General features: G+C 37.2%; 1 protein-coding gene across 2 annotated transcripts; it reads left to right on the top strand.

Moving 5' to 3' along the window:
• The first annotated feature begins 455 nt into the window (after positions 1 to 455).
• Positions 456 to 26,212, top strand: LOC113073821 (whirlin-like). Of its 2 annotated transcripts, XM_026246572.1 has the most exons (10): positions 456 to 989; positions 3,512 to 3,548; positions 10,486 to 10,698; positions 11,391 to 11,603; positions 12,150 to 12,182; positions 14,853 to 14,924; positions 15,919 to 16,441; positions 18,035 to 18,198; positions 18,866 to 18,988; positions 25,972 to 26,212. In XM_026246572.1, exons 1-10 carry the CDS (start codon positions 664 to 666, stop codon positions 26,152 to 26,154), a joined length of 1,887 nt encoding a protein of 628 aa, XP_026102357.1. In that variant the 5' UTR covers positions 456 to 663; the 3' UTR covers positions 26,155 to 26,212. The 2 variants fall into 2 exon arrangements, with proteins under 2 accessions (XP_026102357.1, XP_026102358.1); XM_026246573.1 differs by lacking the exon at positions 12,150 to 12,182.
• Positions 26,213 to 27,410: the final 1,198 nt, after the last annotated feature.

Genomic DNA, 27,410 nt, shown 5'->3' with positions numbered 1-27,410 from the left:
GCAACTTATTGTCTTTACAATGTCTAGAATATTTTGACAAATATTGTGCTACTTTATATTTTAAGGGACCCTTGCAAAGAACCTTCATGTTTGGGGGTCCTTGGAAAAAACGTTTTGTTTTATTTGTATACTATCATAGTATTCATTCATATATTTTTGCTTTTATTTTTATATGTTCTGTTTTCATTTTAATTTTAGTTTGTGTGTCAGTAATTGTTTTTTATTTTTTTTATTTAATGTTTTAATAATATTCTATTAAAATGATATTTAATATTAAGTAAAAGTATAAATTAAATAAATTATTTAATATAAAATAGGATTATTGCATCAAATAAATGATTTCATTCAATAAAGATTTTTTTTTAAAACAGTAGTTAGCAATACCAAAATTCTAGCCTATTGTTTTTATGTTTGTATTTGGAAATTTAGGCTATATGTGCAGTTCAGAAACAGCTATTATTTGGAGATTGCTTATTTTGTGCAAGTACTTCATAATGTATTTTCCTTGTGCTCTTTTTGTATTCTCTTTATAAGGTGGACATGAATATTTAAAATGTGTTTGTCTATGGGTGCATTCTTTTCAGTCAGTCATTGCAGTTTTAACTTTCTATTTATCTCATCATAACCTTCTCTGCTGTTCCACAAATCTGGCCTGACCACTTGATGTCCATCCAGACTGCTCCGTCTCCAGCTTCATCAGAATCCCCCTTTACCTCCTGCCCTACTCTACCACCACCAGCCCACCCATCTTCTCCTCTCTCTGCTCCATTATCTCCACAGGTCGGGGATCAGATTCTGGAGGTCAATGGACGAAGTTTCCTCAGCATCCCACACGATGAGGCTGTACAAGTGCTGAAGTCTACACAGCACCTGATGATGACGGTGAAGGATGTCGGGCGACTGCCACATGCCCGCACCGTAGTGGGCGAGACAAAGTGGATCACAAGCTCACAGATTACAGACAGCTCGGCCAGCAGCAGTGTCACAGGGTGAGTGAAAGAGGGTGATGAGAATGTGTGGAAACATGGAAAGAGTGAGAGATAAAGGAGTCAAATGAATAGAAGAGAAAGCTAGTAAATTCCTGGATGAATCAGTGTTTTTGGATATAAATATTTCAGCCAAAACGCTGAAAAATATTGAAAATGATTGTCTGATTTGTCAGATTGTGCTGCTCATCCTCAGGCAATCCAAGATGTTGTTTTTTTTTTTTTTCATCAGATCAGATTTGGAGAACTTTAGCATTACATCACTTCAGATGCAGTGAATGGGTGCCGTCAGAATGAGAGTTCAAACACCTGACAAAAATGTCAAAATAATCCTTAAATCCAAGAATCTACATGACTCCAGTCCATCAATTAACATCTTCTGATGTGAAAAGCTGCATATTTGAAAGAAACAAATTTACCATTAAGGCATTTTGAATCTAACCTTAATTTAACTTCTGGCCAAAATACGAGTCCATAATCTGTAATAATGCTTTTTTCCAGTGGAAAAAGTCCATAATTGTTGTCCTCTCACATCAAAATTCACCAAAATATCTGTTTTGGACTGTTTTTGGCCTTTTAATGGCTTGATTATCTGGTGGATTTCTCTCTTGATTCAGACTGTTTTGGGTAGACAACTCGTATTTTTGGCCAAAAGTACTGATTTTAAGTTAAAAATGGCTTAATGATTAATTTGTTTTTACAAACATGCAGCGTTTCATTTCACAAGATGTTAACTGATGGACTGGAGTCGTGTGAATTAATTGTGGATTATCATAATGTTCTTATCAGCTGTTTTGACTCTTATTCTGACGGCACCCATTCACTGCAGAGGATCCAAAGTTGAACAAGTGATGTAATGCAAAATTTCTCCAAATCTGTTTCGATGAAGAAGAAAAAAAAACTCATCTACATCTTGGATGGCCTAAGGATGAATACATTTCCAGCAAATTTACATTTTTGAAAAAACAGGCCTACATATTTTAATATTTTAAAATACAGGCTAAAGAGTCATTTTTTGCCTATCATACATTTCTAGAAGTGTATAAAATGCTGACACCCTCTATCGTACATTAAGCAATACTACTATTTCACTGAAGACAATTATGCTGATTTGTTAATTTGTTCTTAGATACAGCACAAGTCATGTCTTGGTGGTGCGACTTAATGATCTTGTTTAATAAATTAAAAATGTACAGTACAGTTCAGCCACAGTCATTTAATTAGAATTAAGGTAAAGCTTCCAGCCTTAGTTCAATTAAAAAACTGTTTTTGAGCAGGTTATTCAAAAGATGAGTTTTAATTATTTAATTCTATAAATCAGCATCTTTCCAAACCTCTGGGCTATTTGCACTTAGAGGACTGTAAACTGAAAGGAGTCTGTTCATGGGTTTATTCCAGTCCCTGGTGGTCTTTCACAGCCTGTTTGGAGAATATGAAGCTCATAAAGCAGCTCGGGTGTGTCTTGTGCCAGTTCTCTGGTTCTCTTCTTGTTAATGGAGGTTAGCTGATGAGGTGAGCCGGGTGCTCTGCTCTCATGCCAGGGGAAAAATGCAAGGTGGCATTTTATATAAAAGCTTATTATCAAGCTCCTGGTGGTCTGGGGTACGAGTTCAATCCAAATCCAAGGGCAGAACTGGCACAGGGAAGTATTGTACCTGTCATTGTTACTGAGCAAATTGACAAGTTGATAAAAGCAGTTCTTGATATGACTGCAAAATGCTTGAGTAATAAAAAGACATGAAACACATGTTTGAAAGCGGTTGTCCGACGCAATATCCAGTTATACAGTTTAGTGATCATTACTCAAATATTTTTGACCAGAGAATGCAGCGATTGACCATTCATCTGTGTGATAATGTAATGTGATTTAATGTAACATGTAGGGATATATGAGAATTTAACCCCACTGTTGAAATTTTTTGGGTCGATAAGAGTTTTGAATATTTCTGAAAGAAGTCTCATATGATTAATAAGGCTGAAAAAAATAATAATAGTAGTAATATATATATATATATATATATATATATATATATATGTGTGTGTGTGTGTGTGTGTGTGTGTGTGTGTGTATGTATGTGTGTGTGTGTGTGTGTGTGTGCGTGTGTGTGTGTGTGTGTGTGTGTGTGTGTGCGTGCGTGCGTGCGTGCGTGCGTGCGTGCGTGCGTGCGTGCGTGCGTGTGTGTGTGCATGCAGTAAAACACTAATATTATGAAATATTATTACAATAAAAAAACTATTTTATGCTAAGTAGAACATTCTAAATAACAGCATTTATTTGAAATATCTGAAAACAATTAAAAAGTTTTTGTCACTTCTAATCAAACCAAAACAATGGACCATCATTTTCCCTTAGGCATCCAGGTCTGATCGAATGCTTAACTCTAAAACCAGAAACTAGATCAGTTTTATACATGGCATGTGTGTCGGAGTCTCTGTTTGGCTCTACATCTGTTTGTGGACGTTCAAAGGGGTTGTAGAGCATGTATATGGTATTGATTTCTCTCATGTTTACCTCTTTCACACAGACTCTCTCTGGACCAGGGAGCATCAGCATCAGGAAAGGTGAGTAGGCTACTTTGTTTCTATATTTGAACAGGATGTTCTCCACTGTTTGGTTTTAGCAGCATTAAAAGTGTGAGTGAAAAGGTATAAGTGTTTTTTTAAATGGCTCTCTGCAAATCCTGGTGAGCTCCAGATCATTTAGGATAGTTATACCTTGTTTATTGTCATTATAGAGTTAAGCTTTGCTCATTAGCACCATGCATTGTTAATTTTCATGTCATATTTATACTTAAGGCTTTCAAATGAGTCCAATTTATATGTAAACAAATTAATTTGAATTCATTATATTAATAATTAAATAAATTAAAATGTAATTAAAAATGCAATTATTTGTTGAGCCTCTAAATGAAGATAATTAGTTACAGTACTACATTATTGGTTATAGACTTTACAAAAGTATTTTTGCTCATTCATCCCAAGACACATACCTCTGAAAATGTATGCACATACCTCTCCTTTTTGAGCACTTCTCTGCAATACATGAAAGTTATATTCAGTTTTAAAAGTTACAGAGTTCAAAAGGTACTGAATAACAGGAATGCGACCTAATCAAATGCCTCCAGGATCTTTTTTTGCAGGTCTATTTATGTTCAAAGTGCTTCTCTTTTGTCCTCCATAGTGAGGATATATTGTTGTTATGCAAATGAGCCGTAGTCAGCTGCATAATAGATCAGGCTCTTATATTTGCAGTGCTTTGATACCTAAACTAAAAAACTTACCTTAGCCAGACTAATCACATAAGAAAAGGAGTCAGAATCACAGATCAGTTCAGTTCATTTTTGCATTATCGGTTGATAAGGGAACGTGGGGATTGTGGCTCTTACTCTAGCTAGGCAATCATACACCTGTTAATGTACTGTGAGTACAAAAAAAAAGAAGATGTTTGTGAACAGAATAAGGAGAACAGAAGAACTGAAAGACATAGGAAGGGCAATATACAGTATGGAAGAGAATGGGATGAAATGGGTCCCTCTGGGCACATGGGATCCAAGTTGATCTGTATTCAGACTGGTTTCTGCAAAAGACACATGCACTTAACATTCTTAACATCACTGTGTGTTTGTAAGACTGGTGTAGAGCTATATTGTAATATATATGAGAGGGTCAGACTGGCATGCGGTACCTTTGATCTGTGACTTTTAGAAAATGAATAAGCTTATAAGCTTCTGTAATGTAAGAAAGCATTTATATAAAAGCATATACAGTACCACACTTTCAGGTACTTAAACTTATTATTAATCAACAGGATTAAATAAAGTATTATAGTTAGTCATTGGCAATAAAAACTAATTTTGTTTAAACGTTCTTAAGGAATAAATGAAGGAACACCTGGAATGTATTTTAGCAAATTGCCGGTTTAATTAGAGTAGTATCTGGGCACATATTAGCAAAAATATTTGTGAATTTATTATAAATGATCACTTTGTTTTGATAAGTGAAAACAACTGATATAATTTTGATCTATAAAAATTGTGAGTATGATATTTATGACGTGTATTACATGAGTAGTTTATCAAAAAAGAGCTTTGAGTTGAGTTGAAGTTTATTTACTTGATCAATACTAAGATTGAATGAATGCAGAAAGTACATTGAAAGAACAATTTGCAAGAAAAAACAAATACAAAACTCTTGAGAAATATAAAAACAAATATTCCAAACATATTCTACAATACTACGCCAAATAATAATGAAATATATACATAAGATATACATATGTGCACACACATCCATACACTCAAATACAATAAAAATAAAGATTTTTCTTTTTTATAAAATAAGAATTCTGTCGTCCTTTACTCAACCTCATGTCATTCCAAAACACATATATCTTTAAACCGTATGATGCGAAATGAAGGCATAATATTTATTTCTGTGTGAACTCTTTAAGAGATACGCTAGATATACTGTGCTTGAAAATGGCCTTAATAACAGGAATAACTCTTGTGAAGAATGAAAAAATATGGATAGAAGGCAAGAGTAGAAGACATAAAAATACAGGATAGAATAAGACAAGAGGAGGTGAGAATGTGAAAAGGAAAAAAACGAGCAAGGTGACCCACTCGATGAACAGGGTTTTACAAGGTCCTCCTCTGTAAACAGAGGTTTATGCACAAAACAACGGATTCCTATAAAGTCTGGGCAGTGCGTGAGCACTAACATATTACCACGGGGCTGATTATTGCATGCAGTGGGAATGACAGGCTGAAGGACACGGTTAGATGAAGTGCCTGGACTCATGTCTGTGGGCTTTGAGCTTTTGCAGTAAACCACTCACTTTGTATTCCAAAGACTCATAGCGCCATGATTCTTCGGAGGACATTGATAAGTTGCATACATCAGTTTATGCGAGAAAGGCAACGTAAATTCATAAATCATTCCTGATATGTAGACATAAGCGTGCATTTGTAGGTGGACACAAATACGTTACGCAGTTCCTATGAAATAAGATTCACATTACAGGTAATAGTATAATTACTTGAGTTCATCACAGTAGCTCAAACTTTGCAACAAACTTTGCAACAACAAAGCACAAACTTTGCAACAAACATCCATTGCTTAATAAAAAATATATATATTTGTGGTTAAATAACAAATACTTTTTTAGTCTGATTGTCCAATGTTTGCCTGCAGAACAACCCAAGCGTATAAATTGATAATCATATAACTGCTTCATTATGTTTTCGTCAGTATACGCGCTTTGAGCAAGTTGAACTTGTTTAGGGTACAGACACAGAAAATTATGCTTTGGTCCTTTTGAACTTTTCAGAAACCTTCTAAACTTTAACACACATTCAACAAACAGAAACCAGTTCATATCTGTTGCATTGACTGCAGCCGAAGCTCATTTTTGATCCAGATATTTGAGTGTGTGTTCTCGTCTGGTTGTATTCCAGCTTTCTAGAAATACACTACAAATAAAGTCACATTGATGTGGGATCACAACTAGGATCTGAACTTGCAAACGTTTTTGGTGAGGATTCCTCACTATGTGACCTTGTCGAATGTTTGCTGAGTAAGGCACTTATTTCCATTGCCTGATGGGAACTCTCTGTATATCCCAAGCGAATCTCAGCCCCCTCTTTGCCAACTGATTTCAGCTTAAACCCATTTCAGCTGCCCTCATTTTGAAGCTACTGTAATTGAATTCTCCAAATTGACATTGCCCGTTTAAGAGAAGAACTATGGTGGCCCTCAGGGGCCTCAGCACAACAGCATTAGCAAAGTAAACAAAGCACAGTAAAATATAAAGCTTGAACAATTCTGACAATACTCTGAAAATGCATCTGTACGGTCGCTTCTGCAATATTACACTAAAAGGTGACATACATCAATTATATTACCATAACTCTATATAATATTCATAATGTCATGGCAATTTTATTATAAAAAATTCTGCTATTATAGTTAAACATTTAACTGGTATAGAAAAAAGTTTTAACATTAAAAAAAAAAAATAAAGCACTTCAAGGCACTGTAAAGCGCATTTTTCCTGAACTTCTACTGACTCATGCCCTGACTGGTTTGGTCTGTATATAAGAAAGCTTGCTTATATTTCTGAGAGCTTATCTCCGGTGTGCCTTTAGGACATCTATTGAGTGCTCCGCTCTGCCACTGTTCTAAAGAGAGGTGTACAAATCTATCATCTCTTTGGGAGAGACGTGCTCTTCGAAGCGCGGGACTTAATGTAGCTCAAGAGGGAGGAAACGAAGCTCCAATTTTCGACATGGACCATAGTCAGGCCGAAACAGTAATATCATCTGAGAACCGAGACCTTGTGCTGTTGAAAAGCTTAGTCATTATCTCCATGTCGTCGGTTAGCATATTAAAACTCTGATAATGAGACCGATAGAGCTGTAACCGACAGCAGCTCCCGAACCCAAGCATTTGTCATTTTAATTAAAGTCTAAGCAAGGTGACACTGATCTTGATTATCTAATTATTTCATTTATTGCTCAGTGGTCTTATGTTTTAGCAGTTAGAGGTAATATAGAACAGAATGACTTTAAAATAGTCAAAAAAGTTTGATCTATCTATAATTTAGTGTTTTTTGGTTGTGTTGATTATTATTATTATAGTAATTACTGCCAGTCCCACCCCAGGATGAACTTCTCCACACTTGCCCGACCTTCGCTTTGCTTCATTTCATCTAAGGACTTCTTCTTTCATTCCAGAAGCATGTCCCCTATAGGACACTTTATTTTATTATTTTTATATTTGCGTTCTATTTCATTTGAGAGAAAATAGCTTTCCGGTCTTTATAGAGGTGAGTTATCTCAAGTTCCTTTTAGATAAAGCTCAATCTAGAGCTAAATTGTCTCATTCAAGCCTTATTCAAATTCTCTGGGGTGTGATATGTAGGGACACGGCTGGAGTTTCTGCTCTGTGAGTCACACAGTGAGGTTCTGGTGGACAAAACGCTTGTTCTGATAGTGCTTTCATAAAGATATGATATTGATCAGCAATTATGTGTTCCTGTGATTTAAAGAGGCTGTCAGTTGATGGCATAACTGGTAACCACAGAGGCTGTAACACTACTGATGGCGCATGATCGATCCCATCTTGGCCGCTGTCGTTCTTAAGGAATTATAAAACCTCACATTTTTCTTGCTTGTTTTATTGATCATCTTTTGTTGGAGAGATTCTGCTCAAGCTTTGCTTTTAGTAATTGAACAGTGGAGCTGATATCTCCGAGTGCTCTGGAGGGCCACGCTTTTGAACCTCTCAACATCAAACTAGACAGAAACACTTGTGTTCTCATCTGAAGAAGTCTTCTAGCTCTCTCTTTGAAGAAATACTTAAAGGATGCATGTTGAAATCTACAGTTTCCACAAAAAAAGTATTTTATATATATATATATATATATATATATATATATATATATATATATATATATATATATATATATATATATATATATATATATATATATATATAAAATATATATATATAAATATATATAAATATATATATATATAAATATATATGTATATATATATATATATATATATATATATATATATATATATATATATATATATATGAAGAACCACTACTGTAATAAGAATTTTTTCTTGAGCGACAAATCAGCATATGAGAATGATTTCTGAAGGTACATGTGACACTGAAGACTAGAGTAATAGCTGCTGAAAATTCAGCTTGTCATCACAGGAATAAATTACTTTTTCAAATATACTGAAACAGAAAACAGCAAATTTGTGTTACTGTATCTATATTCAAATAAATTGAGCCTTGGTGAGGACGCAAGACTTATTTAAAAAACATAAAAAATCATTCTGTCCCTAGCTTTAGATATATATTTATAATATATATAATGAAAAATGTTAGTTAGATTCGCTTCTTGTAAGTTTCAGACTCAAGGCCCGTTCACACCAAGCACGATAACTATAAGATAACTTCATAACGTTCTCAATATTAAAGAATAACGGAGTCCACACCACAACTATAACGATAAAGGCACAGAGAAAAGATATCATTGGAATCACTTTCAGAACGATTTTTTTTTCTGATGAACGATAAAAACATTGCCAACCAATCAGAATCAATCCTGCTGTAATGAGCTCGAGAGTTTAAAGCAGCAGACGCGCGTCCGCTTAGAATACACAAACAATATCGTTCGCTGGTGTGGACGCTAATATCGTTATCTTTATAGTTATCTTTATAGTTATCGTTCTTGGTGTGAACGGGCCTTAACACTGATCTGAGGGCTCAGTGTTCATCTCATCTGCAGTGGTTGGGCAAAGTTTCAAAAACAGTTTGTTCTCCGGGTGAGGATGAGTTTGAGTTCAACAGCACAGCAGCTAAGGGGATTTATGTGAAATCACAGGGTTTTCAGAATAAAACAAAGAGAAAGTGGAAATAAAGTAAATGGCTCTCTGGACACTGGCCCTGGTTAGAGCAATATGGTCAGGACAGCACTTTATGTTTTTCATTTCTTTTTTCCTAATTGTATTTTATTATATTTAATAATTTTGCCAGTTTTGTTCTTAATTGCTTCCTTTTTGTCTCTACCTTGGGTTTGCAAGCAAAAACAGCAAATTTCTAGACTAGTTATTCTTCAATGTCCAGTAAGGGACATGAGCCTCATGGGTCAAACCAGTCAGGGGATTTTCCTCTGAAATACTGTGAAAATAAATGGTCTGTTATTTGATGCAGCCGAAATGCATTGGTTCCTGTGGGAGTGCTGTATGGTAGAGCTTATCTAACTTGCAGCGTTTAACACAAAACATACTCTGTTCTAAAGAGAAAGAAAAGAATAAAGGCAAGAATAGTTCAGGCATTATCAGCATTCACTCGCCTCAACTGCCATCTCTGTCTGTATTGATCAAGCTCAGTTCAAAGCATTGTGTCTTTTGACGGTTTGATAACATAGACACTAGTGTTGCCTGAGTGCACCTGCAAACCTGACCGTTAACTATCATGCATCTCCACCCAGCAAGTCTACAGGCTATTCAAGCGGACATAACTACATAAAATTAATTTAAAGCATGCGATACACCCCTAATCGACCCAAAGTGAATCTCAAACCACTCAGATACAGTAGGTACGTAGCAAGTACCTAGATAGTTATACAGTTTTCCAGTTTATCCCTTGGCTGTATTGCGTGCCAATTCTAGGCTGAGCGAAACACAGATCGATGATCATGTTGACTCTGTAGCAGAGCTGTTTGATTAGGAGACTAATTAAAGGGAAAGCTGCTCTCGAGGAGAGAGTCTGAAGCATCAGAAAGAGAAAATAGGGAGGAGGGTAAAAGACATTATGGAGATGAGAGTTATGACCTCAGCAATGAACCAGAGGCTTATCCAGAGATGTTAGAAGATTTCAAATGTGTGCTTTAAGGCCACATGTGTCTCAATATTAGAATTAATGTTGCGTTTCTTCTCTTATTTGCATTCCTTCTTTTCTCTGTTCTCCTCAGGGTGGCTTTTATAAAGGTGTGGCGGGATCTCAGGTGACTCTGTCCAGTTTGGTGAACCAGAGCAGGGCCATGCTGGAGGAGCAGGCCAGACATCTGCTGACCGAACCGGAGAGGCAGACCATGGGTTACTACATCCAAGAGTACCGTGATGGTCACATCGGTGTTGAGCAGCTGGTCATGGCCCTCTTTGAGCTGTTCAATACACATGCCAAGGTGGAGACATTTACGTTAGTCTTTACATTGATCTTTAGTAAATGTGCATATGCTCATGTTTGGAATAATAATCTGCCGCAGTTTAACAGTCTAACAGTTTTGCTCTCTACTTTATTTCTTGATGTATTGTCATACCTGGTAGTTTCTACCAAAATCTGTATTGTTAGTAATTAGTAATTCATAATTTAACTTTTTTACTTTTAAATGAAATGTATTGTTTTTATTATTATTATTATTATTATTATTATTATTATTATTAAGAATAACTATTATTATTTAAATTTGATCATGTGACACAAAAATTCAGTTTTGCCATTAAAAGAGTAAGTTACATTTGAAACTTTATTAAAATAAGAAAAGTTATGTGAAGTTGCAATATTGTTTTCTACAAAATATTAAAATCTCTTATCATCCCCAAACGTTGGAATGGTAGTATAACTACTTTAATTTGCTGAATTATATACACAAATTTTTTTTTTTTTTATTAAAGATTTTACTGGCTGAAAGAATTATTATTATTAATACACATAATACTGACACTACCCATAAATGTCCTCAGTATAATGGGCCATCATTGTCTGGTGATTTACAGTGATATATTCCCATTCATGAACATATTAAAACCCTTGAGATTAAACCAATCAACACGAGTCCGGTCACATTCAAGGCTCTGGATGTGTGTGTATTTGCAGTTTTCTCTGCTGTCAGAGGTGAGGGGGCTCGTGGCCCCTCAGGATGTGGAGAGATTTGACGGCCTGGTTCTGAGACGAGAGATCGAGGCCCTGAAGGCGAGGCAAGGTGCCGGAGCTGGGTTTCAAGACTCCTTCTCTATGGTTTCTTACCCTGACACACTGGCCTCCTCCTCAGCCAGCTTCATGACCAACACCACCCTCAGCTCCGCACGGGTAAGAAGAAACATCTGAATTATTTTCTGTTAAATGCTTGTGTGCAGTTATTATTGAATCAGACCCAGTGTCTATACATATCTATGATTTCAGGCAGGAAGTGTTTTAGGCTGTGCTTCTGTATTGGTGTGGGATGAGTGGATGGCATTGTTGCTGTGTGTGACATACAGTAGACATAAAAAGCCATTCACAAAATTGGTGGGCAATTTGGGCACAAAGAAGATTACTAGGATACAAAATGAAGGGCTGTAAAGTTGCTGTGGGAAACAGCTTTTGTGCTTTCTGTTGAAGGCTTTTATGTCCATCACTCGAAACCTGTCTGTCCTCCTGTCTCACTCTGTCCAGACATAGGCACGTCTCACCTCAGCTCATCTGCATCTCATTGTGAAAGTGCAGCTGTTTCGATTTGTAGCCGTCTCAAGGGTGTGTGATGTTGCTGTGACAGATGGAGAAGTGTTTTCTGACAGATTTTTAAGCCTGCTGACTCCCAGTGTAAATTGCAGGAACAGTTTAACACCCAATTCCCTATCCCTCTCAATAAAACAGGAAAGACTCCTCTGGCTGATAGATATGATGGAGGTAGGTTAAACAATCTCTTGCTTTCCCTTATGAAATCTACCAATAGTAACCGTAGTTCCCACTAGCAAACTGTAAAAATATATTACTGTCCTTAAGTACTGTAGTAATATTCAGTGCAGTTTGTACTGCACCATTTCTGCTGCAGATATGAATGATACCTCAAATGATGCAGATTATTGAGGAGAGCGATTAAACTTATGATTTGTGCCCAGTGACTGATGAAATGGCTGGGGGAAAAAATCACATATATTAACATTAAAGGAGATACTCAAAAAATATCTAGGGACTGGAATATCATAGAGACTTATGAAGGTTTTTTTCCCCCCAGTAACCAACCACTTAGAACACCCTAGCAACTGCATGACAACACAAATCCACCTAAAACATCCTAGCAACTGCATAACGAGCCAAAACAATCTACCTAACACAAACACACACAAAAAAAACAGAGCACCTTAACAACTGCAAACACAAAACAAATCCACGCAGAAAACGTTAGCAACTGCATAGCAACACAAGAAAACAAAAAGAACACCTTAGCAACTCCCTAACAACCACCCACATTACCATAGAATTATGCACCAATTATGTCATTTTTAAATACCAATTATGGATGCTTGTTTCCGCCACTGCATAAAAAAGGTAATTGTGACGCAATTCCGATTTTTCTTCAATTGTGAGTTCAATTGTGTTAAATAAACAGTTTATATTTAGCAATTTTTACTTTATTTCTTGCAACTCTGACTTTTGTAACTCTGACTCCAAAGTCAGAAATGTGAGATAAAATTATTTTCTTTTATCTATTTATTTCTGTATTTATTTATTTATTTATTTATTTTTGCTTCCATAACCAGTAAATATAACAATGATATTGTGGTGGAAAATATGGTTACTATGATATTTTTTTAAATTTTAAAATGCATGTTTTTTCCAGCGTGTTTCTAGCAAACACATATATATATTAAAGAATGGGTTTGCTATGATGTGATTTTGTTTTTAATACACATTCACACATAATACAGCACACCTTATATTCTCTGCATGGATTGATCTCTCTCAAAGTCACTCATATCTGATATCTGTCTGTGTGTATGTGTGGGTTGCAGTGTTCCAACATTAAGTACAGGCATGCATATAGCAAATAAAAAATGTGTCCGCTATGACTTTGTACCTCTTCAACATGGGTCATTTGTCTGTCTGTATGTATGTTTGTGTGTGTGTGTGTGTGTGTGTGTGTGTGCACACGTGCGTGCATATGTGTGTGTGTGCACTTTGGAAATGAGCGAATGTATTTGTATGCAAGCTTTGTTTGTGGCCCTCCACTGTGGGTTGGTGTTGTTGTAAGCTTGCCAGCTCTGGCTCTGGTAATTACAAGAAGCAGCGGCGACGGTCCACACTGCTGCCCTGCAGAGCTCCGCAGACGAAACGCTCGCTCTGGGACTCTCATCCTGGAACCGCACCTCATCAGCCATATGCAGAGCTGTCACTGCAGATAAGCCCCCCCAGACAAAATAATAATAATAAAAAAAGAAGTGTCGCAGAGAGCGTCCTGATTTTTGCTTCAGTGGAGCACCGCAGAGGATTGTGGGAAGGTGGAGGACCTGAGCCAGTATAGTGAAATGTTTTTCTGAGTCTGGTCTGCTGTCTGTTTTAGTTTGAAGGAAGGGAACGGAACATTGGATGGGTCATCAGTTAAATGTCATTGGCTAATTTAAAGATTAAAGATTGTATTTAGAATTTTTTTTATTATTATTATTTTCATTATTCAGCAAGTGACAGTAAATACACATTTTTAAAATCATTGTTTCCAACTAAATATTAAGCTGCATGTCTGTTTTCAATATTGATAATAATAAATGTTTCTTGAGCAGTGAATCAGCATATTTGAATGATTTCTGATTGAGAATCATGTAAAACTCAAGACTGGAGTAATGGCTGCTGAAAATTCAGCTTTGTTATTAAAAGAATAATTGCAATTTTAAAATATTTAAAAAGAAAAGTTATTTTAAATTGTAATAATATTGTACTGCATTGCAGTTTTTACTGTAGTTTTAATCAAATAAATTGGTGAGCCTTGGGTGAGTATTTCTTTCAAAGAGATTTTTTTTTTTCTTTTCAAAATATTTAAACAATCGTACAAATTCCAAACTTTTGAATGGTAGTGTATATACATGTATGTATATTTATGAAACTGATACAAAACATGCATCATTTTGATATAAAAATCAATGAAAATAATGCAGTTCAGTTAAAGTTAATGCTCTCTCTCTCGCTCTCTCTCTCTCAATTATAAGAATTGACTCATAAGAGTCATTTGTAACGATTCATTAAAGAAACTGACTCATTAGAGTCATTTGTATAGCGCACCCAAGCACAAAAATCAAGGCTTCTCTTTTTCTTTTCTTTTTTTTGTGTGTGAGAGATGCATGTTGGATGGAAAATAAGACTAGATGCGAGATTGAAATGAAGGACTGTAAGTGCAATGGTTTTTTGATGCCCCTCTGTGAAATGGGCCCTCAACAGAATGCAATTTGGATTGAGCTTTTTTTTAAGGGATAAACACACGGCTGTATTTTTCATTTTTTTCATAGTCTCTTGTTCTCTCTCTCTCTCTGTTTGTTTCATAGTCTCTTGTTCTTGTTTTCTCTCTTTTGTTTTTCTTTCTCCCAGAATGATGATGTTGCAGAGAACAACGGGGAACAGTCTCTCGGGCGTAGCAATGCCCTTCCAGACATCTCTCTGGTAAGCCCTTCAGTTTGAGGATGAACAGGAAAGATAAAAGAGGGGGAACAGAGAGAAAAAAGAGGGAGTGGTGGAATCTGCTGAGGTGTGCAATAAAGGACATAATGAGAACTGATATTGAACACCTTGAAAATGATCAGGGGCAGATAATGACCCGTTTTGATGATGGCGTTTGAATGAAACCCGGTTATTAAAACTCTCAGCATAGGGGTGGCAGGTATGACCAAAATGTTAAATAACAGGAAACGTAATTTTGTATCAAAATATATTTCATATATAGTTTTTAATTTTAATCTAGCAAATACCATTGATTTTCTATATATATCAATCTCTCCTGTTGACATATTTTATACTGTCATGCCGCCTAGCTCGATCTCAAATGTTTGTAAAGGCACGGCTATTCAGACAGTTGTTTGTTGGAAAGAGAAAAATAGATGAGATGATGACACTTGTTGCTGGGCTGAAGGCTGCCCGTTGTGAGAGAGATGGCCGAGGAAGATTGGGGTCTTTCTCAGAGAGTTTCCTGTTGGTATTCTGATGAAACCCTATTGAGCTCCAGAGCAACTCTATCAGGCACGTCCACAGGCGCAGGTCAGGAGCATGTGAAAGTAAAGTTTCCAGAGAGCGTTCAGGCCCAGATAATAAAAAAAACACACACAGGCACCTCACATTTCATTTTGATTGCTTTCTGATGGCATTGACATTCATCATTCATCTGGCTTGTGCTCACCATGTTTCAGCCTTAGTTTGTTCATTTCCTTTCACTTATTATTATTATTATTTTATTTTATTTTTTTGCTTTGCCACTTGATGTGAATGAACCGATTGTTCTTGTCCTCAATGCAATGATTTGTGGGTAATTGTCGAATGTTTTAAGGTATTGGTGTATACAGTATGTGAATGTTGCATTATAAGCTGCAAGGATTGTGTTATAGATTACTTTGAAATATCACCTGAAATATGGCATCAATAAAGCTCTCCTCTTTCATCCTAGGATGAGGTTCATTCCACCTCAGATTCCCCTCCTTCCTTTAAACCTCCTCCTCCCCCAGGGCTTCAGCGCCGGCCCGGTCGAAAAGCCACGCTTAACAAACGTCCCTCTTCTAGCTCCTCCCAATCGGGCTTGTACTTCACTGCCCCTTCTCGTTCCCAGAGCAAAGAACCCAAACACCCAAAAGCACCCAAACCTCAAACATCTCCTCTTGAAACCCTCAAAATAGATGTCCCTGCACCTCAACTTTCAGTCGTGAGTCAGCATACTATCGGACCGTTCCCCCGGGTCCAGTCTCCTAGTAAGGCGAAGCCTGCTGCTGTCCAATCCTCATCTCCAATTCCTCCACCCGCCCCTAATGTACCTGCGCCACCTGGGCCGCCACCTCCTCCTCTTCCGGCCCCCGTCCCAGATAAGCCCGCCCCTTCTTCCCCAGCATCCAATCAGCATTTTGTCATGGTGGAGGTGCACAGGCCCAACGCAGAGCCTGATGTGAACGAGGTGCGGCCGCTGCCACAAGCTCGAGGTGAGACTCAAATATTTGATGCATTGTGGGCAGCTGCGGATAGATAATATATCATTGACTTTTTTTTTTATTATTTGTATTGTATAACTTTTATAAATGTAATTGACTGTGTTTTTGCAGCCTCTTGGCCAGGACTCCCTTGAAAAAGAGGTTTTTAACCTCAGTGGGACTTTCCTGGTTAAATAAAGGTTAAAAATAATAAAAATAATTAACCAGCTGTCAAATTCTATAATTTCAGGTTATTTTCACCCATTTAATGGGCAAAAAGGACAAATGTTCATTTTAAAATAAGTTCAACCAACTATTAAAATTCAATCATTCAATTATTTGTGTGTTCCATGGATAAAATAACTATGTGAGATTTAAATTAATTGTTACTTTTAATATGGTTCAAAATTTGAAATTAATTCTGATTAATTGGGAAAGTAATACAAAGTAATCTACATTTGCAGTTATACATTTACATATACAAAATAATATAATAAAAATAATAAAAGATACTTGATTTTTTATGCTGTCCTGAAGTAGCTATTTTATACCTGGTTCTTAAAAACAAGCCATTTTTATTCATGTTAAAAATGATTAACATTCTGCAGATTCTGCTTGGCCTATGTACATTTATGACATCAGCTGTCTACCAACTGTTTACATGTAATATAAATGTTCAATTTCAGTCTGAATAAAGCAATAATTTTTCTTTTTGCCATTTAAAGCATTTTAATAAAATTTAAATCATATAATGCACTACATTACTTTAAAATCTGGTCAATGGTTGCATAAGTCACATGACAGATCAAAATATTATTACTGAGTATGCTACAGCATACTGTGTAGTAGGTACAACATTTGGTTAGAAACTTGCTTTGCGACCATTAAGGATGTTTTACGTAGTATAAAGGGTAGTTTGAATGAAATTCGGACATACTGCATCCACCACGTTGTCACTGTCATATAACCTACAGTGTCAAGTGGGTTGCTACACTGCCATTCACGGATCCTCTCCCATGGTCTCATGGGATACTAAAGTGTCCATCAAATGCACACTTCAGTATCTTTAAAGAAGTAGGAGGTCATTAGGGTACTTTTCACCAACTGTTTTATTAATATAAAAATGATTTTCGACTGATATATAGTATGAAAGTAGGTATATTCATAGGCAGGTTATGTGTTCCTATATCAGCTCAAAATATAAAAAATGTTTGATATCCTGCGATGGGATGGAATCATATTCTGAAGCTAAAAAACAGAGCCTGCTCAAAATAACCAAGATCTACAACCTGGCAGTGACCTTTGGCAACTAGAGATGATCAAGAGGGCAAAAATCTAAGCAAAAGTGGTGTATTCCAGACTTAAGTCTGTTTTTCACAAAGTTGGAATAACAGAGATAGATAATGCAATTGTAACAGCTTCATCCAGCTTGTGAAAGTTAACCTTGGACACTGTGCAAATGCTAACATAACTTGTAATTAATACTTTAAATGTTCCATTAAGTGTCCAAGTTTAAAAAAAAAAAAACAGAAACTGTAGCTGGACTACACAAAAATCACTACACTTGATTCTAACTGTATATAAATTCACTTATTGTTCTTGTAGGAGGGACATTATCCCAGCTGTCAGACAGCGGACAAACCCTCAGCGAGGACAGTGGTGTGGACATTGCCGAATCTGGACGTCTCAGTAAGGATAGCAGCCCACGTCCCGCCCGCACCAGAGCCCCACAGGATGGGCACGGAGGAGGAGAAACATCTGCCAAACCGGTGAGACCGAGAGAGAGAGAGAGAGAGAGAGGGAGAGAGAGAGAAGGATGTGTGAGAGTTAATGACAGTGACAGAGGGTTGGTGTTAAAAGTGTGAATGAGAGTGAAAGAGTGTTGACAGAAGAGTGCAGTCACATAAATCTGTTTCCTCCCCCCTCCCTCTGACTGAGCGTGCTTGACTTTTTAAAAAATTCATTTTTACTTTTCTTCTTTTGGTACATACATCTCCTTTAGTTTTTCTGTTCTTTCTTTGTTGACTTGTCCACTTCATCTCATCTCATATCACTGATCCAACAGCTCTCTGAAAAACCAATCTCAGTGTGCTGAATCAAGACGCGTCCGTCTTCCTTCTGGCCGTCCTTTAGCTGTTTGCTTCCCGGCTTTCTTATACGCATGAGCCGTGTTGCTGTTATCGCGGAGTGAACTAATAGTGCTTTCTGAGGACACTTGTGGTTGGGCGTAAGCCACTTCCTGTGGCCCTATTTTAGGCCGTCAGACACAAAAAAATGTGTATCATCAAAGCCAAATGTGTCTTTGCTTCCTATCTCTGTTCCCTTTCATTCTCTCTCCCTCTCTTTGATTTGCTACTCTCCTGTCTCCCTTTTCTCTGTCCTCCTCTTCCCATTTTTCCATCCTGTCTCTAACCTGTCTGTGAATCTACCTTGCAGCCGGGTCTGTTGGAGCCTACATCCACTCTAGTGAGAGTGGCAAAAAGCGCCAGTACTCTGGGCATCGCAATAGAAGGAGGGGCAAACACACGTCAGCCCCTCCCACGCATCGTTACCGTACAGGTGAGTAGTCCATACAGGGTTCTGTTATCTACAGAGTTATTTTATTTAAAATAATACAAATAAAGTAAAATAATAATAAATATGTATATTTTCATATAATAATAGTCAGACTTACATACACAAATACACATGTTTTTTGTAAAAACAAAATTAAAAAAAAAAAATATGAATCAAAATACAGTAAAAGCACTAATATTGTGAAATATTGCAATTTAAAATTAACTGTTTTATTTTAAAATATTTTAAAACATAATTTATACTTATAATGGTAAAGCTGAATTTTCAGCAGCCATTAATTCAGTCTTCCATGTCACATGATCCTTTAGAAATTATTCTAATATACCGTATTTTTCGGACTATAAGTCGCACCTGAGTATAAGTCGCATCAGTCCAAAAATACGTCATGATGAGGAAAAAAACATATATAAGTCGCACTGGACTAGTGGTGGCCGATTCGTGAACGAATCGTTCAATTTAACCGGTTCTTCTTAGTGAACCGGTTGAACCAGTTCACCAAATCGAACAGAATCGTTTGAAACGGGTTAACGTCTCCAATAAGCATAAATCCACAAATTACTTGCTGTTAACTTTTTTAACGTGACTGACACTCCCTCTGAGTCATAATAAACCAATATCCCGGGGTAATCCATTTACTCAAACAGTACACTGAATGAAATGCTGTGAAGACCGAACTGAAGATGAACACCGAGCCGAGCCAGATAATGAACAAACACGCCCACTGCTGGAGCAGTTCTTGTTCTCGAGTCAAGAACCGGTTGCTTCGGTTTTCGGATCACCAGTACACTCAACCGAGAATCGTTTCTGTCGGACGCGTCCGATTTGAGAACCGATGAGCTGATTCTCGTTCTCGAGTCAAGAACCGGTTGCTTCGGTTTTCGGATCACCAGTACACTCAACCGAGAATCGTTTCTGTCGGACGCGTCCGAATTGAGAACCGATGAACTGATGATATTGCGCATGCGTGTAATTTTGTAAGTATTTTGTTAAACATCGGAAAGTGTGCTAAAATAACTATATTTTATTTTGATTTTTTTTTTTATTTTTTTTTGATTCATGTTTCCAATCTGTATATTGTATATAATGTATAGGCCAAATGGGTTTTCAGGGAAGTTGGACAATAATTAAGACTCTAAAGACTCTTATGTTTAATAGGAATAAGGGATGATTTATGAGATATCTGTACTGTATTTATAGTTGATGACATTCACAAATTGAGTTTGTAGTAAACAGAACATGAACACGAGTAGAGCAGCTGATGACACTGAACTGCAGCACGTGCCGGTTAGAGCGATTCTCGTTCTCGAGTCAAGAACCGGTTGCATCGGTTTTCGGATCATCAGTACACTCAACCGAGAATCGTTTCTGTCGGACGCGTCCGAATTGAGAACCGATGAACTGATGATACTGCGCATGCGCGATTCAGCGTGAAGCCAACTGACTGACAGCATGTCTGAACCGAAGGGATTCTTTTGGTGATTGATTCTGATTCTGTACTAGTAATGTTATGAGCGCGGGTATTTCGAGGGCTTGGATGAAGGGCAATCTGGCGAAACGTAAGTTCATTTAATAACAAATACATCGCAATGGATTATGTTTATTAAGTGGATCGTGGTTTGTGCGCTGATGACACCTAATTTATTTACTTTATATCTTCAAGACTTAAATCCTCATATGCACATTATTGCTGTTACTGTATTTAGGTGTTGTTGCAAAACTCAAATGTAAACTTTTCATGATTATGAGGTTTTAACTGACTAAAGTTATGATTACTGACTTTATATATTTGAATGTTTGATAGATGTGACGCCATTACGTCATCGTCAATGACGTCATTACGTCGAGCGTGAAAGAACCGATGAACCGGTTTTTTCAACCGGTTTATTGAATCGAACCGTCCGAAAGAACCGGTTCGCGGAAAAGAATCGAACTTCCCATCACTACACTGGACTATAAGTCGCATTTATTTAGAACCAAGAAACAAGAGAAAACATTACCGTCTACAGCCACGAGAGGGCGCTCTATGATTTCAGTGTAGCCTACAGGAGCACTGAGCAGCATAGAGCGCCCTCTGGCGACTGTAGACGGTAATGTTTTCTCTTGTTAATTTTGATAAATAAGTCGCACCTGACTATAAGTCGCAGGACCAGCCAAACTATGAAAAAAAGTGTGACTTATAGTCCGGTACTGATTTGTTGTTCAGTAAACATTTCTTATTATTATCAACACTGATCATTTCACTGATCAGTTCTTTTAATATTTTTGTGGAAACTGTGATATATGTTACTGATGGTATTAAATTATGTAATTGATTTCTTTAGAAGTAAAACTACAAAAAATTCCAAAATATACTTTTAAGTATTATATTTAATGAATCTCACACTGTTTGTGCTACATATACAAATGACACTACGAATCGTGAAGCTCGAGGAGAGGAGTTCTATTTCTGTTCTATTATCTGATTTTCCCCTGGAAGATGGTAAAATGGCAGCAACGGTAGTCATATCTACAGAGATGTATAGTAACGAAGTAGAACTACTTCACTACTGTACTTAAATACTAAAAGGCGGTATCTGTACTTAGGAGAGTATTATTTTTTTCCCCTACTTCCACTTTTACTTCAGTACATATTTTCGATGAGTTTAATACTTTTACTCCGATATTTTTTTTATGTGCTGCATCGTTACTCGTTACAATTATAAAAATGTTACGAATCATTCCATTACAAACCCACATTACCACTGCCAGAACTGTAGATGGCAGGTTTGATGAAGCTGGCACATCATTGAGCGAATCAAGCGATTAAAGAAGACTGCGCGTGCTGACTGAACTGCTGTGAAGAGAGAGATGAACACCGAGCCGAGCCAGATAATGACTCGTTCACGAGTCAAGAACCGGTTGCATCGGTTTCCGGATCAGCAGTAGTTATTTCTGACAGTTCGATTCAATAAACCGATTGAAGAAAACCGTTCACCGGTTCTTTTGCGCTCGACGTAATGACGTCATTGGCGATGATGGCAGACGCTCTGTGTGTCGGTTTGCTTTACGCTGAATGACACATGCGCAGTATCATCAGCTCCTCGGTTCTCAAATCGGACACTAATTCGTAAACAGTTCTTGACTCGTGAACGAGTCAGTCTGTTGTTCGTTATCTGGCTCGGCTCAGTGTTCATCTTCAGTTCTCTCTTCACATCAGTTTAGTCAGTGTACTGTTTGAGTAAATGAATTACTCCGGGATATTGGTTTGTTTGAATTCATAGGGCGTGTCAGCCACATTGAACAAGTTAACAGCTTAAGTCATTTGTGGATTAATGCGTATTGGAGACGCGAACCGTTTAAAACGATTCAGTTCGATTTGGTGAACTGTTTCAAAAAGATCCGGTTACATCGAATGATTCGTTCACGAACCGGATATCACAAACTGCTTTGTTTTGAACTGTCTTACAACAGACACGGAAGAGAAGACAATGCTGAATAAAGTCGTAGTTTTTGCCATATTTTATATTTAACTGACCCTCTGATGTCACATGGACTACTTTGAAGATGTTTTTCTTACCTTTCTGGACATGGACAGTATACCATACACATAGCTTCAATGGAGGGACTGAGAGCTCTTGGACTAAATCTAAAATATCTTAAACTGTGTTCCAAAAATAAACGGAGGTCTTGCATGTTTGAAATAACATGAGGGTAAGTTATTAATGACATAATTTTGCAAATTGGGCGAAATCTGTTTTTTGTTTAAAAAAGTTACAGTCAAAGGAATTGTGATTGTCCTTTAGGTTAATCATTTGAAATAGTAAAAACAATATGTTCAAACTTTTGACTACTTTCTTTAATAACTACATAACACAATACTTCTACTTTTACTTTCAGTACTTGAGTAGTACATTTTAAAAAAGACTACTTGCAATACTTAAGTACAAAAAATGTTGAATACTTTAGTACTTCTACTTAAGTGTGGGGCTTAAAGAGCACTTCAACTTCTACTCAAGTCACTTTATTGATAGAGCACTTGTACTTTTACTCAAGTATGGGTCTCTAGTACTTTATACATCTCTGCATATCTAGCATCGAGAATGTCATGTAGACTTGTTAGGGGGTTCTTTAGAGTTGGTTTAGTAAGCAACCTCCTAAAAAACCCTATCATCCTCATAGCAACTTGTACATTCCACTTTGCAACTGTCAGGGATTTGGTAGGGAGGAACTCAGGTGCAGACAGGAAGTAACTCAACACAGGATTTATTATACAAAAGGGGAAAACAAAAACCCACGAGGGGGAAAACACTGGCTAGGGAAGACACTAAATAATTCTGCAAAACACAATAAACAAGGCAAACAAAGACACTGAACACTAACTACAAATAAACACTCACAGTAATACAAACACTTCTTCAGGAACAATCGTAGCTGTGGAGTAATCTCAGACGAGGTACAAACACAAATGTTAGGGAACAAATCTCAATGAACCGACGCAAGACAGAGCACACTAGGAAAGCTAAATAGGGGGAACAATCAAGACACGACAGGTGGCACAGATGGGACAATCAAGACACGACTAGGTTAACAAGGGGGGCGGGGCAAGGGAACGAGACAACACAAGCACATGGCCCAAAGACAAGGCCATGCGCTTGTACACAAAACACGGGTCTGTCATGATCCTGCCTCAAGACTAGGAAAAATCAAGGACACGAGGGCAGAATCATGACAGCAACAGGATAGCAGCACCTTGACCAACATCCAAGCAACATGGTGTGATATTTGCACAGGCATGCGCCTCACATTTTTATTCCTGCTGTAGTTCATCTAACAATACTGAACCTGAGTATGACTCACAATAGTACTCTGTGGTACTATTGGGCAGCTGCCAGGTTTTACAGCTGATTATACAATATCAAAACCCTCTGTCAGGTCTAAAGCCAATGCAGAGCCTCAGACAATGACAGACACAAAATAAGTCCCAATCATGTGCTCCCTTCCGTCAGTCATATATAGGTCTAGAGAGCCGACAGTCTTGCTGAATTAAATAATGAGCACAGGAGCTCGTTATAGACCTCCAGTTGTAGTCAGCTGTTGATGTTTGATGCCATTGTGGCAGTGGATTATTCCTGGTTCTGTCTTTTCTAGTACTTAAATTCTCAAGCACACTGTTGAACAGGCTAGTGTGCAATTTGTAGAGCGAGTTTATGTGTGAAAGGCTCTCTACGTCAGACTGCGCTGGAGAGAAAATGATGTGCATTTTAAGGAGGGAACTGATTCGGTTGTGAAAGACGAATCTGAAATTACAGTGCCACTGATTGCAGTTGATTTAGCAGCAAATCAGCACATTCTTAATAAAAGATTGAGAGACAAAAAAAGAGCAGAGGCAGGAGAACAGGAGAGACTGAGCTAAAATAAGAATGTGAGCGACAGTGAAAGTTAGCTAGAAGAAAGGAAGTAAATGAAAGCGATTGAAAGATGTAGAAAGTGTATCTGGGGAGGAGAGAAATGGACAGGCTTGAGTGGGCTTTAATTCCCAGGCTGCAGTCGGTTCATCAGCATCATAATGAAGAAAAAAAAATGCCTGGAGATTAGATAATGCGGTGCTCTTTTGTTTTCGATCATTTTGGGGCGGTGAATGAAAGAAGGCACTGTGCTGGTGAGAGCTAAGTGAGTTACTCTTTCATTTTAACCTCATTAGTTTACTACTTCCTGTTGTGTAAATTCTGGCATGCTCTGAAGCAGGCTGACTTATGATCAATAGTTTCAGGCCAAGGATTAAACAGGGTTAAATTGGGATTTTGGAAGCAAGGAGGCCCTAATATCTGTTGCTCTAAATTATTATCTCCCCCAAAAAAGTATAAGATAAATGATCAGTCAAAAATGTTATGATGTGGACTGTTTGATGGATATTGCACCGAAAAATGGCAAAAAAATTGTAATGGGAAATCTGATTGGTTGGGTTTACGTAACTTCCAGGTGAGGTTCTTATAGCTTAGCCATTTTTATTTTATTTCATCCTGAGAAACAAAGGTGGTTAAAATGTACCAGTGGTTTGTTTTCAGTTCAGAATTGTCAGTAGACACTTTTATGAATGTACAGAAATTCTGACTGCTAAGACAGCACACATTTCTTTGGTGTTATCAAGTGTTTACAGAGACTGCTGCAGGATTATTCGAAAGAGCTGGCACTATCATTTAAAGGGACAGTTCCCCCAAAAATGAAAACCCTCTCATCGTTTACTCACCCTCAAGTTGTTCCACACCTCTGATTTTCGTTCTTCTGTGGAGCACAAAAGAAAACATTCTGAAAAAATGACTTTTTTTGTGTCCATACGATAAAAGTTTTTGCTGGAGTCCAGTGTTGTTTAGACACAGCATTCTTCAAAACATATTCTCTTGTGTTCCACATAAGAAAGTCATGCAGGTTTGGTACAACAGGTTGAATAAATTATACATTTTTTCATATTTTGATTAAATATCCCATACAGGTGTATTTTAGTATTATTTATGTATTAACATGCTCATTAATAGTATTTTATATTTTCAATTATATATTTTTTTTATTTCGGTTGTTCTTGACCAGACTGAAGTGACCAGAGAGCAGCTGTAGGATCTGCCTTCACTTCAGCTTAGAAACGTTAACTTACTAAATGAACAACTTAATTTCAGATTCAATTTCTCTTGAATGATTAAATCTGGGTTTTCAGGAAACTATCAAGATTTTCAACTCTGATGAATACGTCCTTCTTTGATTTCCCAGTTTAAATGCACAAACAAATGCCATATGTTCAATCTAAATTCAGTTTTTACCCAGAAGGAAATATAACATTCTACTCTGAGCCAAATCTGCACTGTGTGACTGCAAGTGTATTTAGCACCAAAACTGGACTGACATCCATATCCTGCTTCTATGTGAACATAGCTGGTTTGAGTCAATCAATTTATCTTCATTTTGTCAAACTTTCTCCATTTTCTTTCCCACAGAGAGGTGGTTCGGCTCATAACTGTGGACAGTTGAAGGTGGGTCAAGTGATCCTTGAGGTAAATGGAGTGTCTCTCAGAGGAAAGGAGCATCGGGAAGCCGCACGTCTCATCGCAGAGGCCTTTAAAACCAAAGAGAAGGACTACATTGACTTCTTGATCACAGAGTTCAATGTTGCTCTATAAGACCGTATGAGTCCCATGATGCTGATGGAATAAAAGAGCACTGGGACGCACCACGACCAAGATGTCTTGTCATGATTAACCCCCAGAATCCTGTTACATGCTAGACTTCAGCTCATCCTCTTCTGTGGTGTTTTGAAACCAGTCTCTGTTTGAAAGGCCGTCTTGCGTGAGCCAACCCGGCGTTGACCTTTCCGACGGCAAATGCCAGGATAGAGCAAACGTTCAGTCTGTGCTGGCCGGTTTGTTTTAGAAGATGGGGCCATCTTTTCAGTTGGCTTATTCTTTATGAGATTCTATAATGAAATTTGGTCTCCTGACCGCAATATGGCAAGAGACTCTTCAGCGAGCTTGGATCTGTGTTGTGTTTTTGATATACGATACCATCATAGAGTCTAGGCCCAGCATCTTGTCCTGGTGTGAGAGTTTATGTGATTTTTTTTTTTTTTTTTAAAGCCATAGCTATTTTATAAGAAGGAAGTGAAAATGGATAAAATGTATAAAATATATATTAAAAATGTATTAAAATATATATTTAAAGAAATCTACGTAACTGCTGATTATAGTAAATAGTGACTAACTCCATAGAGATTCGAACTGAAATACTTCTCTGTACAGATTTCTGTGAGCAGAACTGATGAAACATCTGTCATCTGCCTTTTTTTTAAACTAGTCAGCCGATTTAAAAAAAAATTATTATTGTATGTGCTGTTTTTCTTTTTTTTTTTTTCTTTTTTCTTTTTTTTGCATCATACGGTTATTACTAAACCTAGATTACTACCTATATAGGCCATAGACAGCAAGGCAGCTCACTAGATTTTGGGAATAGTCTTTGAGACACAGCGGCATTGTAAAGAGTCTGAGAAAGAAAAATCATTCTCAGTTTTTTTTTAGATTTAGCGAGAAAATGAGAAGACCCTTTATCCAGTTATGAGTGGTGAAGAAGAAACGTGACATTGCGATCAGAGACGAGCAGCCATCGAAATTAATGAAAAGTTTAGATCTTCAGCGAGGGATCTGACTGATGCTTTGAAAAAAATGCATTCAGACTGGGATAAGATGGCAACACAAGCAACAATGTATCAGTCATGTTACATAAGATGGAACAAGTGGGAGAGGAAATTGAGAAATGGTGTTATTGTAATGTGTGTGAGTCTGTCTGTCTTTGAATGCAGAGGCAGAGTGTGAAACAGTCCAACAAAGCCAAGATATGTGTATGTGAAAAACTACCTGAAGCTTTGACGTATTGACTAGTGCAA

This window comes from Carassius auratus, unplaced genomic scaffold, assembly GCF_003368295.1.
Source record: "Carassius auratus strain Wakin unplaced genomic scaffold, ASM336829v1 scaf_tig00012924, whole genome shotgun sequence".
NCBI classification, from domain to species: Eukaryota; Metazoa; Chordata; class Actinopteri; order Cypriniformes; family Cyprinidae; genus Carassius; species Carassius auratus.
The sequence above is the reverse complement of the archived record's forward strand: the minus strand, read 5'-3'. Positions and strand labels throughout refer to the sequence as shown.